At 54.4% G+C, this 17,121-nt stretch overlaps 5 protein-coding genes across 5 annotated transcripts; 2 read left to right on the top strand and 3 right to left on the bottom strand.

The window, feature by feature from the left end:
• Nucleotides 1–1,592: 1,592 nt before the first annotated feature.
• On the bottom strand, nt 1,593–4,252 carry MYCTH_98521 (glycoside hydrolase family 55 protein; the record flags this gene model as incomplete). The annotated part of the gene is made up of 5 exons (XM_003666406.1): nt 1,593–1,646; nt 1,796–3,070; nt 3,127–3,728; nt 3,784–4,026; nt 4,093–4,252. The coding sequence occupies 5 exons, from the start codon at nt 4,250–4,252 to the stop codon at nt 1,593–1,595; spliced, it is 2,334 nt and encodes a 777-aa protein (XP_003666454.1).
• Nucleotides 4,253–6,092: 1,840 nt separating this feature from the next.
• MYCTH_2311150 (uncharacterized protein) lies at nt 6,093–6,893 on the bottom strand. Its single transcript, XM_003666405.1, has one exon. It carries the CDS (start codon nt 6,323–6,325, stop codon nt 6,110–6,112), a length of 216 nt encoding a protein of 71 aa, XP_003666453.1. The 5' UTR covers nt 6,326–6,893; the 3' UTR covers nt 6,093–6,109.
• A 522-nt stretch (nt 6,894–7,415) lies between these two features.
• On the top strand, nt 7,416–8,375 carry MYCTH_2084160 (uncharacterized protein; the record flags this gene model as incomplete). The annotated part of the gene is made up of 3 exons (XM_003666404.1): nt 7,416–7,828; nt 7,890–7,995; nt 8,057–8,375. Coding segments are annotated over exons 1-3 (765 nt in total), but the record flags the coding sequence as incomplete, so codon positions are not given.
• Nucleotides 8,376–8,751: 376 nt separating this feature from the next.
• Nucleotides 8,752–9,866, bottom strand: MYCTH_90598 (uncharacterized protein; the record flags this gene model as incomplete). Its single annotated transcript, XM_003666403.1, has 3 exons — nt 8,752–8,909; nt 9,109–9,156; nt 9,398–9,866. 3 exons carry the CDS (start codon nt 9,864–9,866, stop codon nt 8,752–8,754), a joined length of 675 nt encoding a protein of 224 aa, XP_003666451.1.
• A 2,979-nt stretch (nt 9,867–12,845) lies between these two features.
• MYCTH_2311147 (uncharacterized protein) lies at nt 12,846–16,613 on the top strand. Its single transcript, XM_003666402.1, has 2 exons — nt 12,846–15,742; nt 15,824–16,613. Exons 1-2 carry the CDS (start codon nt 13,158–13,160, stop codon nt 16,587–16,589), a joined length of 3,351 nt encoding a protein of 1,116 aa, XP_003666450.1. The 5' UTR covers nt 12,846–13,157; the 3' UTR covers nt 16,590–16,613.
• Nucleotides 16,614–17,121: the final 508 nt, after the last annotated feature.

Genomic DNA, 17,121 nt, shown 5'->3' with positions numbered 1-17,121 from the left:
CACCGAAGTCCCGCCTCCTCCACTTTCCTTGCGTGGTTTGTCATGACGCTAGCGCCCTGGAGCCCCATGCCGAGACCTGCCCAGATCTGGGGTCTAATTTCCGGTCAATGGTGGGGCACAAGGCAGATCGCCATATTGTCGGATCGAACCGATCTCACTCCGTACTGTATACTGTATTCCGTTCTCCATCACATGCTTTTGAACGTATCCAGTCCGCGACGATGGTCATGATGTTCTGTCTATCAATGCTTGTATTGAACCTTACACTATTCCTTCGAATCGCACCCATGTCTCTTTCTATCTCACCACGTCTCGAGGGTCCAAGTTGAAGCTTGCATGATGAAAAGTCGGCCTTGAGGTCGAGCACCCCGATGTGTGCGAAGCTTCATGGGAGCATGGGGTCAAGCCAAGTGGTAATCAACTCTCCAAAAACGTTTGCTAACATTGTAGGAAGTAACCAATGAACTATTGTCACTCGACTGATGTGTTTTGGGGCATTTGGCCCGAGGACCAGTATTCCAGACCCTCATATTCACTCCTGACAACAGTTGGTGGGCCAGAACTTTTCAGACGGGTAGTCACATTTCGATCGAGAGGGAGGTCGTTCTCGGTCACCGGTGTGTGGCTAATGGACTTGCCACAGCCTTGACATTATGGACCTAGCTCGCCCCTGAGCCATGGCAAGGCCCTCAGAAGGATGCCGCTGTATCCGGTTTATTACTCGATGAAATGATATATACATACACATATAGCGTTCACTCCTGTCTGCTCCTCCATCTCCATTCTCTCTTAGCTTCTGTCAAAGCTGTCATTGTGGTGATCCACCTCCCCATCGCCCGCTTCCTTATCACCCACCCTCTTTCCTGTGCCTATCCCCCTCCACGATCGCCAACCTCCTCTCCTGTGCTACTGTCTAGCAGCAACCTCCCGCAAAGACGAAATGCTTGCGTGAAGAGTTCGTTTCGGGCAGTTACACTGTGGGCGATGTTGGATGAGCGCCTGCGTGCCGTGAGTGAACTTGTTCTTGTGGAGCCTCTGTAGTAGAGTGGAGGACAAACACAGTCCGCTTGTGTGGTACACGAGCCGGAATGATCATCAGCGGCAGGGGATAACCGTCTGCCATCTTCGGGTCTCATGTAAAAGCTCTTCGGCAGGTCGGATAGGGGTAGTGCAGCGTAGGAAGTGAACTCGAATTAAATTCGCTCTTTGTTCACACACATCCAGGCTCGTCGTGAGGAGCAGATTTTACAGATTCAAGACAGTTGCAAAACAACAAGGTTACAAAGCAAACACGATTAAACCTTTGGAAATCTTGATAACGGAATGCTAAACCCACTGAGACGTCCTGGACACTAAGATTTTTACAATTGAACCGGGTAAATAACACAAGGGATGGGGTGCCGTGCAATTATTACATAAACCTTCTGTATAGATGTTTCTCCTACCTAGGACCAATAGTGTCCTAGTGGGTGCTTGCAGAAAAAGTTGAGGTGAAGGTCAATTTCTCCTTGTTCCTTTGGTGCCCCAGAACTCTGGATCAGTTGATCAACTACATCTAAGTACACATGGGCAGAGTGAAACGTTATGGCAACTCAGCCAGAGGCGCTGTCAGTCGCACGCTCTGGTGCCAGCATCGCTGGCCGTGCCTAACAAAGTCCTGCATCACCTTACAAGATGCTTGCTATAGCGCCATCCTGTGGCCCTCAGAACGGAAAGCAGCCAGTGTGCTCGCAAACGTCGCCCTGTTCTGAGCCCATGTCGCCATATCCAACCCAGATTGGGTGATCATGATGACGCTGCCGATCGTGTTGAGGTTGTACACCTCCACTGCTAGCATCTCCTCGCCTTCAGCGCTACCTTGGCGTTCAGCTCCGTCGGACGTGTCCTGGCCAACCCAGAAAATGCGCGCCTGGCAGTTCTCACCCGACTCGACGGTGCTGCAGCTCGTGTTGTAATTGTTGAAGAAACTGTACAGGCCCGCTCCGAACACCACCACATTCTGGGAGCCAATAATGCGAAGTCCCCATGCCATTGCGCATGACGGGTTACCTTGTGAGCTCAAGGAGTTCTCCGTCTCGCGTTCCCTGCAGTCAACTGTAAAATCAGGATCGCGAATGCTGTCGTTCAGCTGGGTGAAAGGGTACGATGCTGGTGGGTTGGGTTGGTAGTAAGGGGTTTCTGTTTGGATCTGCCCCATCCAGACATCCGAAGCGTTGAGCAGCTGGTACTGGTACAACGCGTGATGCTCAACAGAGCTTCCAACCAACCAGATACGGCTCCCCTGAACCAGCATTCCCCGTGCCACGAAGACGCTGATTTGGGTCTGGTTCCAATCATCAACGTCATGGTCTGCCACCCATATCCAGCTGTTTTCCAGGTACAGATTTCGAGCGCTCGGAGAGATATGCATACCCATATAACCAGCGATGCATGACGGGTTGACGTAGTCAAGCCTCTCGGGGGTCGTGGGACACTCAGCAACTTGAAGCTGAGATCCTCTGAAGCCACCGACGCGGACATGGACATCCCACATCCCCGACGGGGGGCTTCCCAGACTACACATGCTCTCAGCTGCTGGCGTGTTGAGATTGTACTCGATCATGATGGCGCCTGCAGCTGGCCCCTGCGTCGACGCGATGAGGTCGTTAATTTCGACAAACCCAGTATCACCAAGCTTCCCAACCTGTACCACAGGGCGTGGGTTATTTGGATCCGAGAACTTCTCCCCCGTCCCCATGATGACGGTGGCGAGTCCTTCGCCCATGACTCGAGTGTTGGGTGGGATGAATATGGTATCTGTGACCCTGTAATAACCGGCATCTAAGAAGGCGATGTATGATGAATTCGCGGCAGCCTGGATGACCTTGTTGATCATGTCCGTGTCGTCGGTGCGCCCATCGCCGAAGGCATTGTGATCTCGGGCTGATATAAAGTCCGAAGAAGAGTAGTCCTCGTACTGCGGTTTTGATCTCTCGTAGTACCGGTCTCCGATTTTAAGGGTCGAAGGTTGAGAAAAGTTAAACTCGTGTCCCTCAAGCCACAAGGGCCCATTCGGAGCATATGTGTTGCCCTAGTGGTGAAGTTAATAGCATGTTCAAATCGAATCAACGTATTTGGAGTGCCCACTCTTGCGTAACCTCTGTCGTAGACTGTCCCGTTCGCGTCTCCCAATAGAAGCGGCCTCCCATCAGCTTCTGCCAATACTGTCGGAACGTTTTTGTATTCGACATTCTGGATCAGCAGTGATCCAAGACCAATCTTGTTTCCGGGAATGCGGCCAGATATCAAAGCTGTGCTGACATTGACAAACGAGCTGTCGAGCAGAGTGACTGAGCCAACATCGCTTGAAGACATGTTGATACCTACGCGGGAACCAACAACCTTAAGCGATTTGTACGTCCATCCCCAATTCCATATCTGCTCGATGGCCGTATCGCAGTCATAGAATGTTAGATTTCGCATCGTGTACTGCTGGTTGCCAAACCGAGCGCCGTATTTGCCGCCGTGGAATATAAGGTCTGCCATCATGCCCCCGCTCCCTTCTTCCATGAAAATACCGACGTGGGTGTCATCTTCTCTAGAGGAAAGCTTGAAGACGCAGTTCTGGACCAGGGTCGCTTGGGAGGATGGCCAATGGATTCCGGTGATCGTCCCACGAACAGCCGTTGTGTCAAAGACGAGGTTGCGAAGCTGTCTGAAGAAGACGTTTGTTGCGAGAAAGTTGAGCCCTGGAGCCAACCACGTTAGCAACGAAAGTTTGACCATATGGCAGAAACTACCTACTTCCGTTGTCCATGTAACGGTCGGCATCCAGCATGGCGAGCACATTGGTAGGAAAGTTTTGGGAAGCTTTGATGACTGGCATATTGGTAGGGTCGCCAATAATTTGGGTATAGTAGTAGCTGAAAATTGGCGAACTGATCATGTAAGTTCCGGGAGGGAAATAAACAATGGCCGGCGTCGTGGTTGAGCCAACACAGTCCGGGCCGCCGCAACGATCGCCGTCGCTAATTGCGGCATTGATGGCTGCGGTATCGTCGGTAACTAGACAACCGTCAGCGGGAACAACTCGTGGTGCAGCACAGATCTTACCTCCATCTCCCTTAGCTCCCCACTGCTTCACATTTCTGAAGACGCTGTATCTGCTTGCTTCAGCGAACGGTGCGAGACCCTGGCGGTGAAGGTCCTCCATCCAGTAGGCCGCCCAGACGCCAGATACAACTCCCAATAAGAGAGCAACGCAGAATTGCATCTCGGCAGTGAAAGCTGAATGCTGACTGGCCAAAGAAAACGCGGAGAATCAACTTTTCCAGACGCAAGAGTGACAAGTAATCCTAATAAGGCCCAAGATACCGCTGAAGATGAAACTGAATCAGTTCGTCGTTTTGCAGTCCAAACTGGTTTTGCAGCACCGGATACGATGTGATGATGCCGATAGTGACGAGGCTGTCGGTCGTTTAGCACCTTGACTTAATTACTATTAGTGATTTGTCAGAATACCTACGGCCTACTTAGGTGCAATTGCTGGAAGCAGCAATTGCGGCGTCGCTTTTGCAGTTTCGCAGTTATGAGCCCGGTTGGCGTAGCGGTCTGAGCACCGCAATTCCTCGGCGCACATAAGCCAGGATTGCACGAGAGAGGCCCCAGGTTCGAATCACACTCAAAGACCAAGTTTAGCACTCTAGGAATACTAAGGCGCGGGTATATCCTAGAAGAGTATAGTGCTATAAGTAGGTACGGTCCTCAATGAATGGAGTGCAAGGCCGGGGCACATCCGATGGGGAGTACCAGTGGGTCACGAGAGAGTTGGTGAGGCAGATCGAGTCAAGCCTCTTTCCTCGATCTGGGGGGTGTGTCAGAATACCTACGGCCTACTTAGGTGCAATTGCTGGAAGCAGCAATTGCGGCGTCGCTTTTGCAGTTTCGCATGATTTAATGAGTTTGTGAAGTAGGCTTTAAGCTAAGTAGGTGCAGAAACAAAGTAAACTGATTCCACTTAAAAGGAGCAGCGCGGAAACAGATACGGGAAGGAGCGCGCCTTCCTCCGTCTGAACACGATTGACCTTATGGGACAATTAATTAATCGTCACGCTTTGTGGCAGCCCTTATACGCCCCCCACCTTCTTTTTTTTTTTTTTTTAATCCCAAAGAAAAGGAAGATGGAACAGTAGAAACGTTTCCATACTACATTCCCTAACGAGGCTAGGAAACCAAGGAAGTGCCTGCACTGGCCCTCCCGGTGATGATATAGAGTGATATAGAGGAGCACTTAGCAGAAAGATGCACCAATTCGTGCTTTGATGCCAGCTTGAGCTGCCAAGTATCCGTGACTGAAACACCGCCGCCAGATTAAGTGTCCAAAACAAGTCTATTTCCCCTTTGCCGTCATATCTTCGGCAATGGGAGCTCGAGATCAAGATTTGGTTGGGGTGGCTCAAAGAGCGCTTTCAAGGGTTTGGCCTCTGTCTTTCCCGGCGCCGAAACGACCGCCGGCCCCGGTTAATCCAACAACACCAGCAATAGCTACGAACTTTTGCGAAATTTTGTCAATCCAGAACAAAAGAAATCATCGGTATTTTGGCCCACCGCCCAATAGCAATGCTTCGCGCAACACATGGAGCAAGATACAACAGCCACGAGCAACACTCCACTCCCATATCATATGGGAATAATAAATTAACATCGGAGGTTATCAAACTCCTCCCAGATGGTGCTGCGACAGGCAAACTTGGGCGCAAAACGGAGAAGGTCCTTACTCGTTTCGCCTCGCGTTAGAAACTAGAAGCTTCAACATGTCCTAGTTACGCATTGTTTCAACAAAGCCTCTCTTGACATTCCCATTCGTTATACTAATTACGAGGTGCTAATTACCGCAAGAAAGCGGGGGTTGTGGACGGGTGAACGTTTGGTTCAAAAAACGCAACTGAAATGGTACCTGCGGAAAGCAAGATTGTACAGGAGTTATACAGCGTAACAAATGACGATGTAAGCGGAAATAGGCGCCGTTCCTATTCGCGATTTTGTACCATAATGAGAGACTCATACCCGATTCTGTGACTGTCAAGTGTTCCAAACAGTCTACTAATCGTACCGTACGCCATGTCAGCAATCAGTCCACGGCAGTGACGAAGTCAGGCCACTTACTCCCCAGCAACTTTCCCCTCTTAGAGAACTCCTTAGCGTGGTGCTCTTTGATCTTGGCCCTCCTAACCTCCTCCTTGGCTTCAAGCTCAAGCATGCGTACGTTCTCGCGGGCCTCGCGAACGCTTTCGCGGGAGGCCATCAGGGCGCGGTCGGCCTCCATCTCAGCAGTTTCGGCGGCCATGAGGCGCTCCCGGGCTTATACGATGCTGGGGTCCATCTCATCCCGGTTTCCATTGCCAAAGGAGCGGTGTAGCAAGCCGCCGCCACGCTGGCTGCCGCTGGTGTGATCGGGAGACGACGTTGTGGTGCTGCTCCGTGTGCTTTGGGTGGCAGTGATCGGCTCCCGAGGAGGAGAGCGGTGCTTACTTCCGAAGAGGCCGTGCCTTCTTGGTGGTTGCTCATAGAGTGGTTGGCGCTCCTCGTAAGCTGGGTGGCGTTGAGGGGCCGGCTCGTCGGCGTGACGCGAGAAGAGGCCCATGATGTGTATGTTGTGAGCGATATTAAGCGTCCGTTTTCGGTGGAAGGGGTGAAGAGTGGAGGATTACCGTTGGGAATACGCTTACCACGCAACCCGAAGACCAACCCCCCTTTTAATGCCTTGCTCATTACCCACCATCGCCTATGTGACCTTAAAGACCTGAATCTTGTTTTGTTGCTGTGATAGCGATTAACGGCGTGACGCCAAAGTAAAAGGCATCATGGCTTGCGCCTCCAGGCGTGGTGATGGGCTGTTTGTCCAATGACGAGGGACCCATGACGGAAGACCAGGAGCTTGGTGACAAGAGGGCATCGCGCGGCGACCTTTGAGCTGCTTCAAGCTAATCGCAACGTCTAGCAAAGCAGGCAGCAATATCTTTGTTTTTCAGATCGAGTCCTTCCCGGCCTCTTAAGTTATGGAAGCAACGTCATGCTGGCTGCCGGCGAACGATTCCTCTTCGACGACGCAGCTACGAGCTTGGGCAACTTTTTTTTCCGGCGATATCCAGGTATGCACTGGACATAGGTACCTACATACGTACATGATGTACATACATAGGCAACTACCTTACCTGAGAACACATACTCCAATTTCTCTGGGAGCTGTCAGGTGTGCTGCAGGTCTCATCAGGGGCACTTGCGAAAGTGCCTGCCTCAAGCGGGTGACGCAGATGGAAGAGCCAGTGGGGCACGGCACTCATTTGTCCAATCACGTGGTTTGCGCAGCGCGTTGTTCCTCAATTGAGCAGGCGCGCAAGAGAGGCTTCGTTCGGTGCAGCCTTCCAGCTGTCGCAACCAAACCCAACCCGCCTTCCCAATTTCTTCCGGTAGCATTTGATTCGCTCGCCGCGCGAGTCGTGTTACCATGGACTCTCCCGCCAGAGCCAACGAACCCATGGCTCTCGACAATATGCCGCGCTCTCGGTCGCGAACACCTCGCTCACAGCTCTCTCGATCGCCCTCGCCTCCCATGGACCGCCGCCGCTCCTACGACGGAGATGGCAACTTCCGTTCCCCCGCACGCAACGGCAGATACCGGAGCTGGAGCCGCGGCCGAAGCTTGAGCCGCACGCCCAGTCGCAGTCGAACGCCGAGTCGGAGCCGCACCCGTTCTCGCAGCTACTCGCGCGGTCGGAGTTACAGTCGGGACTTGAGCCGCTCGCGCAGCAGGACTCGTAGCGACAGTCCCCCGCCGAAATCGACCAAGGCAAGCCTTTCGTGGGAAGATGGAGTATTGAACAACGAAATGCTAACCGACCACACCCTAGATTGTTGTCGAGCGCCTGACCAAGAATGTCAATGAGGACCACCTTTGCGAAATATTTGGCGAGTATGGCGAAATTGATGATCTGGATCTCCCAGTCAACAGGCAATGTGAGTTGGACCTGACGCCAGTCGCACGTCGAGAGCCAAATTGATGCTGACGTCGATGCAGCCGGCTTGAATCGCGGCACGGCCTACATTCTCTACTTCAACGAGGCAGACGCTCAAGCTGCCATTACGCACATGCACGAAGCCCAACTTGACGGCAGCACCATTCACGTGTCGATCGTTCTTCCGCGCCGCAAAGTCTCGCCTCCTCCACCAGCAGCCCGTCGCGGGCCTCGTGGTCCCCCGGCTAACGTCAGGTCCGTTCTCGGATCATCTGGCGGCGGTGGCGCTCCGGGAGGCCGCGGGTGGAGATCACCAGCCGCCGGTGGCTCGGGTCGGTATGGTCATCGTTCGGATGTCTACCGCCCCAGGTCTGTGTCCCGTTCCCGGTCGCCTGCACCCAGTGGTACCCGCAGATACCGCTCGCGCTCGGCATCCTATTCCTCGAGATCCCGCTCGCGAACCCCGCAGGGCCGCGGCGGCCGTAGTCACCGAGGCGGCCGCGGTTACGGCAGGCGCAGGAGTCCCAGCCGCGACAGCTATGACACCTATAATCGCCGCAGTAGAAGCCGCAGCCGCAGCAGGGACTGGAGATAAACGGTACATCATACATTTTAAAAATGGACGTGTGGATCTTCGGAAACGGTCGGCGTTTTGGGCAGGGGTCACGAAAAAGAATGGAGATGGGCTCTTCCTGGCTGGTGTGTTTTAGCATCGGCGTTGCTGGGCTAATGGCTTCTAGATGACAAGACCCCCCCGTCACGATGCCGGGAGGCTGTCGTCAGATACAATCGAACTTCGAACGTTCTGAAATTGGATGATTCCTGTGTTGAGTCGCAAGCATCTCTTCGCGCTCGGGGTTCGCTTGATGACGGAAGATGAAGTTCCCGAAACTTCTATTGAGTTTTTCTTTCGATCTGCAGGACGCGTCAAGCAGGGCTATGTGTAGATGAGTTAGGCATGTCCTTCGTGCTCTACACCACAATCCGACCCAGGACCACTCTGTTCAGCTTCTCTGGTCCTTCCGCCCACACAAAGGATCAACATTGGCAGTCAGCCCTACGTTGATGAAGCCACATGTTGCACAGGACAAGGATCGATGTCACTAGCGCTCACCTGTGCGCGGAATGATCTCTCTGCGCCACTTGGTCATGCCCACGGAAGCTAGTTTGGGAATCTTTTATGGGGGTATGTACGAATGATACCGCGGCAATGGCCATTTTGAACGGTTATATCCGGAATTGTTGCTTCGATGTCACCTTTCTGCATCTTTGCTGACCAGTAGAATCCGGCAAGCCCATTGTGCAGAAATACAACGTCCACCAGATTGACCTAAACCGGCCTTAGGACACGGAACATTTGCGGCATGAGACACCAAATTGGGTAAATTCGGTCAAGGGCATACGAATGGACATTGCAGCGGGATGAGCTGCCAGACGCTTCGGGCCGAACGCCTGCATGCTTGTCCTCGAGACCTTTACAAGGTGAGGATTTCCAGCCCTACACGGGCTCAGTGGCACCGAGAGGGAAACTGTTCCCAAGCCGGATTCGGCTCTCTCAGGTCGAGTAATTGGCAGATGTGGCAGGCTCTGCGGGGAGCTGCAGGAAAGATACAACACATCGCTCTTGGACCGGCCCACTGAGACCCCAACAGCAACGCTCTGGTGGCTCGCTCGAGATTGATATTCACCGATGAGATAAGAGTCATTGCCGTCTGGGTTCCGTGGTTTAGCGGCCTTGACTGATAGTGAATCGGTGAAGCCGCCGCCAAACCAACAAGAATTCCAGGCACCTCGGGTCGTTGCCCTACCACTCAGGATTTTTGCGTCAAATCCTGCGCGAAACCTCTCGTCCATCACCGCCTCATCACTCATCACGTTCTCTCCCTTGTCCGCTTACTTGCAGATGCGCATTGTACATACCATCCTATTAGTTCGGATTCGCGACGTTCTTATTGGGACCGCACTCAACGGCTTGACAGCGCAGAACATACCCTGTCCCGCTGCGCACCATATATTATTAATTATCCCGTTCCACCTTTGGCCAACCTCACCGAGCTTGCTTCGTCGCTTTTATTCCCTTGATTCCAATTCTAATGATCCCGAGGGGGTCCAGTGCCCTTCAGCTGCAAAGGTACATACACCTCCCATGCCATTTTCGATGGAACACATTGGCGGCCCCCTCCCTACCTTCCCACGCCTCACTCGCCGCAGCCAAAGGTCCCGTGGCCGACCCTTTTCCGTCCTCCAATCACTGCGCCGTTCGGAGTCCCGAGAGGCCCCCGTGCTGCCACCGCCCCCTGTCGGGTTCAGAAGCTCCAGGAAGCGTCCGTGGGGGCACACTCGGATCCTTCAGTGTGTCTCTGCGGTTGCTACAAGTTCCCAAGCGCGACGGCGGTAGTGGATAGTCATGAATAGCTGGATTTCAGCTAAAGTTACACAGTCCTTGTGTTACAAGCCGGGTCTGCCCGTGTGACTATGACTTCTTGGGTCGTTCCTATGCCATGCGTTCCCGAGTCAAGATTGAGAAGCATTTAAACCCACGGGGACCCCGCCGTAGCTAGACATTATCTTGTGATTACAGGCGTTCCTCAGACATATAGACCAGAAGGTCTCCGACCGTAGACTTCGGCAACGCGTGTCGATAACCCGCGGACACTCGGAACATCAAAAAATGCTCCCGAAGCTGGAGGTGTACTTTCTCGAATCGAATACCCTCCTTCCAGTTTTCCAGAGAGGACAGGATGTTGGCCTCTCTGACCTCACCGACGACTATGACGATACGTTTGACGCCGCCGATGATGAACTCGACCCTCGCTTACACTCTCTTCGCTTCCCCGGATCGCCGTGGGCTCTGCCTACCCCCGTCAAACCGCCCACGCCGCCCCCGAACCCCCAACCCGGCCCGATCCAACCGCCTCCGGACGCCCCTACTCCGCCTGACACGCCTTGAATTGCGTCAACACGGATTGCGTTAAGAACACCAGGTGCGAGAGGTCGGGGTGTCGCACGCTGGCTGAGCTATTAATATCGTTACCTGGAATCGCTTGGCGGGACAGAAGGACGTTGGACTTGCTGTGGCAGCTACAGCTGATCTCCCGGCTCGAAGGAATGGATTGGTTTTCTGTGGACCTTGCTGAATCTCTGTTCATCATGTTTTCGCTGGGATTGTTGTGTTGCGGAAAGGAGAAGGTGGTTCCACAAAAGCATTCCCCCCCCCCCCCCCCCTTTTGCCACTTACACGGAAGACCTACGCGCGTTTCCGCTAGGGTGAAGGATTTTTAAATCATACCAGAATTAGATAGAGCACCTCAGTGGTATCCCTTGCTGAGAGGATTATTATCGAGACTTGGCGATTCATAGTGTTCTTTTGAATACCTTTCGAGATTGCGTGTGGGTGGGCATTGGTTTGTCAAGCGTCGATAGAACGTGTGCTAAATATCTAATTACTCGACGCGGGGACTTAAGACATACGATGAAAAACTCTTTGCATGACCATGTCTCCTATTTTGTTCGCACACGTATAGATGATTGTTCAGGATGATTTCCAAGCTCGATCCAGGGGAAACACCATCCGCTTCTCGAAAACGATAAGGAGTGAGAGACCACCAAGGTTGAGAATACATCGTTTAGAAACCAAGCAAAGAAAAAGAAATTCGACACAAAATTGCAAAGCTCACCGCTTCCACTGGGGGCAGCGGGAAGACGTTAGACAAGACTCGTCAGCAGGTCTGTGGACGGCAGTCGGCTAGCTTTACGCCGCGGACGCGCATAGCAACCCCTGTGGTCTGATTCTAAGCACACCCAAGCGCGCCGTGATAATGCACCCGGCTCAGCCCTACGGAAGCTGACTTGAAGGATTCGGATGGCTCGGATCCGAGCTGACAGATCATGTCAACAACCAGGAAACGGGAAGGCAAGAAAATCACAAGTTCTCTCAGCTTCCATGGAGTACGGAGCTATATTCGATCTGTTCGGTGACGATTTTTCGCCTACAAGTCCGTGTTCCGTGCTGTGGCCGCGGATGGATCGTACTGATTGCAGTGGGGCGCTGACGCTCCTCCCACGACAACCCGCGGCCCCCGGCCACCGCAACATTCGACATGAAATTTAAGCAAAAATTTGTTCCTTGCATCGCATCCAAGCTATCTATTTTGTATCGCCTCTCCAATTGTCTTGTGTTGCATCTCACCAATTGCTGAGAACTGGCAATTGCTGAGAACTGGGTGTTAATTCGAATGCGAACATCTGCGCTCGCAGGCCAGTGAGACCTTAAAATATGACAACCCAGCCCCAAGGGCCAGTACTGGCTTTGGAGACCAACTTGGCCATGAGAGGTATTAAAGGATAGTGGTTGACATTTCTGGGAAGGATGCATGTCGACCAGCTGCTAATTACGGATACACAGGCGGCGTGTGGAACTGCAACCACACCACATGCCGCTTCGGAAGGAGCCGGCATAATTGACTGTCACAGCCGCTATGGTGCCAGAGAGACGACATGTCGGGTTCCCCACAACTCATCGTCTACCGAACCTTTCTGCTGGATAAAACGAGGGTCTTTTGCTTCGATGATGTACATACCGCCACTCAGAATTCAGTGTTCATGTGCGTTACCTACATACAAGCTCCAGTTGTAAATGCTACTGACGTGCTTGGACTTGGGAGAGCGCTCTCCACCGCGCTGGATTGTCGTACTGTACATGTTCATCTAATACAATTGTGTTCATCGCTCGCTGAGAGGTCATGGTCCCTGAATGAGCACCTGGACCCCTGTGGAGCAGCCTGTTCACCCCCCAAGAACAGTTTCTGGGAGTGACCCTGGCACATCGCGTTCCCGCCTGCCCTCCTCATTGGAATGCCATCTTTAGGTTGTGGGGCCTTGGGCGCCGGCTGTTGATAAGGAATTTTCCAACAGCGCGATAACGACCTCTCCTCAGCAAAATTTCGAGGGTGCGCGGGGCAACGTTCCCATTGCCAACCGCAAAACCCGCGCCTCGCCAACATCAAATCCTGTCGAGGGCAACTCCCGCCGTTGCAGAGACAGTTTTGTTGCGCGCGCCTTATCCGTTTCGATCTGTCTCATCAAGGTCTCGGATCGCGCCGCGCTGCTTTGGGAGCCCCGAGGTAACCGACAGCTTCCGCTCACACCGTCTCGCCGCCAACCATGACAGTGCCCATCAAGCCGCCCGATGGCGCTGCCCCAGCCCCCACGCAGGCCGAAGTTACGTCCCTGCTCGACACCGTCTTCACCGCCAAAACCTCAAACGCCTCGATCGAAGCTTGCTACGGCCTGTGCGAGCTTCTGCTCAACTCGGTTGGCTTCCACGGTCTGCACCAATACGGCATCCTTAGCGAAGTCAAGAAGGCCGCCGCCGATAAGAAGAGCGGCCTCCGTCGCGAGAGCGCCCAGAACTTACTCGGTGCCCTGTTCGAACGTTTCCCGCCACGTCAACCCATCAGCGAGGTCGTTCTCCTGCTCCAGGATGGCGGCATGCTCGATTGTGCCCTCGATGCCCTCGCGGACAAGGGCGCCGTGGTTCGCGATGCTGCCCAGTACGGAATCGATGCGCTCTTCGCCAACCTGAGCGTCGAAGCCATGGTGGCTGGTCTCCTGCCTGCACTGATCCAGTACATCAAGAAGTCCGGCGGCAAGTGGCAAGGCGTCGTCGGTGCCTTGAAGTTAATGCAGAAGATGGCCGACAAGGCCAAGCCAATAATCGGCAGTACCAAGGAACAGGCGCAAGAGCAAGATCTTTTGCGCGACGCAATGGGCTCCAAGCTCGCCACACTCATTCCGGTGGTCGAAAACGGCATGCTCGACATGAAGAGCGAGGTCGAGAAGCAGGCTGTCAAGACCATGAACTCCCTTACTGCCTTGCTCTCCAACGACGATGTTGCGCCGCGGATTCCCCTCCTTATCGACACGATGCACCACCCTTCGGCCGAGACGCTGCAGAAAGCGATCCACGCCCTCTCCCAGACGACTTTTGTTGCCGTCGTCACATCTCCCGTCTTGGCCTTGCTTACGCCCTTCCTGGAGCGCTCCCTCAACAACCCAACCACACCTCAAGAAGTTCTCCGCCAGACGGTCGTCATCACCGAGAACTTGACCAAATTGGTCCACGACCCCATCGAGGCTCGGACATTCTTGCCCAAGCTTCAACCCGGCATCAAAAGCGTCGTCGACAGAGCTTCTCTTCCCGAAGTGCGCGAGTTGGCAACCCGGGCTCTGGGTGTGATGGACAAGGCCATGGGCAACGAAAAGACGGCCATCGTTGAGCGGACCACCGCCGACGACGTTGCCAAGGTCCTCGACGACGAGATTAAGAAGAATGGTGGCCTCTCTGGTGGTTCGACCGCATACGACCTGGCGCGCCCGTACATCTGCGAGATGGTCAGCGAGGACGTGAACCATCGGCAGTTGGATCGCATTCCTGCCAACATCACGCCTTATCTCCGGTCGCTGACGCCAGCTGCTGAGGCCATCGCTGCTTCCGTCCACAAGTTCTATGTTGAGGAAGACCACCGCAAGTACGGCGTCCCCGAGAAGGAAGACGACGGCGAGGTTGAGATTGTCAACGCCGACTTCTCGCTCGCTTACGGCGGTATGCTGCTGCTGTCACACACGAACTTGCGGCTCCTCAAGGGTCACCGTTATGGCCTCTGTGGCAGGAATGGTGCCGGCAAATCTACGCTGATGAAGAGCATCGCTAGTGGCAAACTGGAAGGGTTCCCCCCTCAAGACGTGTTGCGCACCTGCTACGTCGAGCATAACCAGGGCGAGGATGCTGACATTAGCATTCTGGATTTCATGTGCAAGGACCCAACCATCGCGAAGGAAGGGAGGGAGAGAATCTCCGCCGTGCTGGAAGAGTTCGGCTTTACCTCTGGCCCCGAGGGCAGGCAGTCCCAGAAGGTCGGCTCGCTGTCCGGCGGTTGGAAGATGAAGCTGGCTCTTGCGCGCGCCATGCTGCAGCGGGCGGATGTCTTGCTGCTGGACGAACCGACTAACCATCTCGATGTGGCCAATATCAAGTGGCTCGAGAACTATCTCAAGACGCACACCGAGATTACCAGCCTGATCGTGTCCCACGACTCTGGTTTCCTAGACGAGGTCACCACCGACATTTACCACTACGAGCCCAACAAAAAGCTCGCCCACTACAAGGGTAACCTTGCCGCCTTTGTCAAGGTCCGCCCGGAGGCCAAGAGCTATTACACGTTGTCGGCGTCGAACGTGCAGTTCAAATTCCCTCCTCCCGGCATACTCTCGGGCGTCAAATCCCAAACGCGCGCCATCATCCGCATGACCAACGTCTCGTACACGTATCCCAACGCGCCGAAGCCTTCGCTGAGCGATGTTTCTTGCCAGCTCTCGCTGTCATCCCGTGTGGCTATCATTGGCCCCAACGGTGCGGGCAAGTCGACGCTGATCAAGCTGCTCACGGGCGAGCTGATCCCCACGTCAGGGAAGGTGGAGAAGCACCCCAACCTTCGTATCGGGTATATCAAGCAACACGCGCTGGAGCACGTCGAGATGCACCTGGAGAAGACGCCCAACCAGTACCTGCAGTGGCGATATGCCCACGGCGATGACCGCGAGGTGCACTTGAAGCAAACCCGCATCTTGTCCGAAAAGGACAGGGAGCAGATGGACAAGTTCATCGATGTTGGCGACGGAAAGGGCAAGCGCCAGATCGAGGCGCTCGTCGGTAGACAAAAGTACAAGAAGACGTTCCAATACGAAGTGTGAGTGCTTTTCCTCCCCCCTCCCCTCTTCACAACCCATGTTGCGTCCCAACCTTTTTGACTGACGCCCCTTTTATTTAGCAAATGGCGTGGCTTCCTCCCTAAGCACAACACGCAAATCTCACGTGAGACCCTTCTGGAGCTCGGTTTCGACAAGCTCGTTCAGGAGTTTGACGATCACGAGGCGTCGCGCGAAGGCCTGGGGTACCGCGAGCTGCAGCCGTCGGTCATTAGCAAACACTTTGAAGACCTGGGCCTCGACCCTGAGATCGCCAACCACAACGAGATTGGTTCCCTCTCTGGCGGCCAGAAAGTCAAGGTGGTCATCGCCGGCGCTATGTGGAACAACCCGCACCTGCTCGTCCTCGACGAGCCCACCAACTTCTTGGACCGCGACTCGCTCGGCGGCCTGGCCGTGGCCATCCGCGACTTCAAGGGCGGCGTGGTCATGATTTCACACAACGAGGAGTTTGTCGGCGCTCTGGCAACGGAGCAGTGGCATGTGCTGGACGGGCGGGTGACGCACCGGGGCACCTCGCAGGTGGCGCTCGACCGGTTCGAGGACAGCGGGGCCAGCAAGCCTGCCTCGGCGGTCACCAGCGGGCTAAACAGCCCCGTGCCGAGCTCCAGCGTGGTGAGCAGCGCGGTGAACAGCGGGGCCGAGGATAACGGGGCCCCTCCTGCCGTCACGGGGGAGAGCATGAAGTTCAAGGCCAAGAAGAAGAAGAAGCTGACCAAGCGAGAGCTGAAGGAGAGGGAGGTGCGGAGGAGGCTCAGGCACATCGAGTGGTTGAACAGTCCCAAGGGGACACCGAGGCCGCCCGATACGGATGATGAGGCGGAGTAGGCCCGAGTTCAGCTGGGAGATCGGTGTCAAGTTATGTCAGTGAGCATGCTATTCGTCCGGGGAACTATAGCACAGTAACGAGCGAGCGAGCGAGCGAGCGAGGGCAAGAGAGGCATAGAGCGCGACGGGATGACGGGCGGTTTGCTGTCCGGTTCTTTGGTCGAGGTAGACGAGTCCTAGATCGCTTGTGGCACTGCTTTGGTTGGAAAGAAAAAGCATGGGATAGAAATGGGGATACAGGCGTTCTGGTGCGGGCTTAATAGAGAGGCTTGCATGTTCCGGTCGATTCAGCTCTCATGTTCATGTCTTCCGTGTTATCCGTGACTCGCGATCCAAACATGAAAGAGCGTTCAGGCCTGAATTGGTGGCAACGCTGGGTCGGGAGAGTTACTTTTTAGCCACAGCGGCGAAGATTGACATGTCCCGGACGATCGACCGTCCAAGTCTGTCGCTTTATCAGAGGTCATCGATGACATCGGCAAAGGCAACTTCTTTACTTTGTCTCTTCGCGCTGTGGCATTTGCCTTACTCC

This window comes from Thermothelomyces thermophilus, chromosome 6, assembly GCF_000226095.1.
Source record: "Thermothelomyces thermophilus ATCC 42464 chromosome 6, complete sequence".
In the NCBI taxonomy this organism is placed as follows: Eukaryota; Fungi; Ascomycota; class Sordariomycetes; order Sordariales; family Chaetomiaceae; genus Thermothelomyces; species Thermothelomyces thermophilus.
The sequence above is the reverse complement of the archived record's forward strand: the minus strand, read 5'-3'. Positions and strand labels throughout refer to the sequence as shown.

Bases quoted from the DNA above. Each gene is read 5' to 3' on its own strand.
- MYCTH_2311147 (XM_003666402.1), top strand. From the start codon at position 13,158: ATGACAGTGCCCATCAAGCCGCCCGATGGCGCTGCCCCAGCCCCCACG. The intron at 15,743-15,823 runs GTGAGTGCTTTT...CCTTTTATTTAG, and splicing joins AAGACGTTCCAATACGAAGT to CAAATGGCGTGGCTTCCTCC.
- MYCTH_2311150 (XM_003666405.1), bottom strand. From the start codon at position 6,325: ATGGCCGCCGAAACTGCTGAGATGGAGGCCGACCGCGCCCTGATGGCC.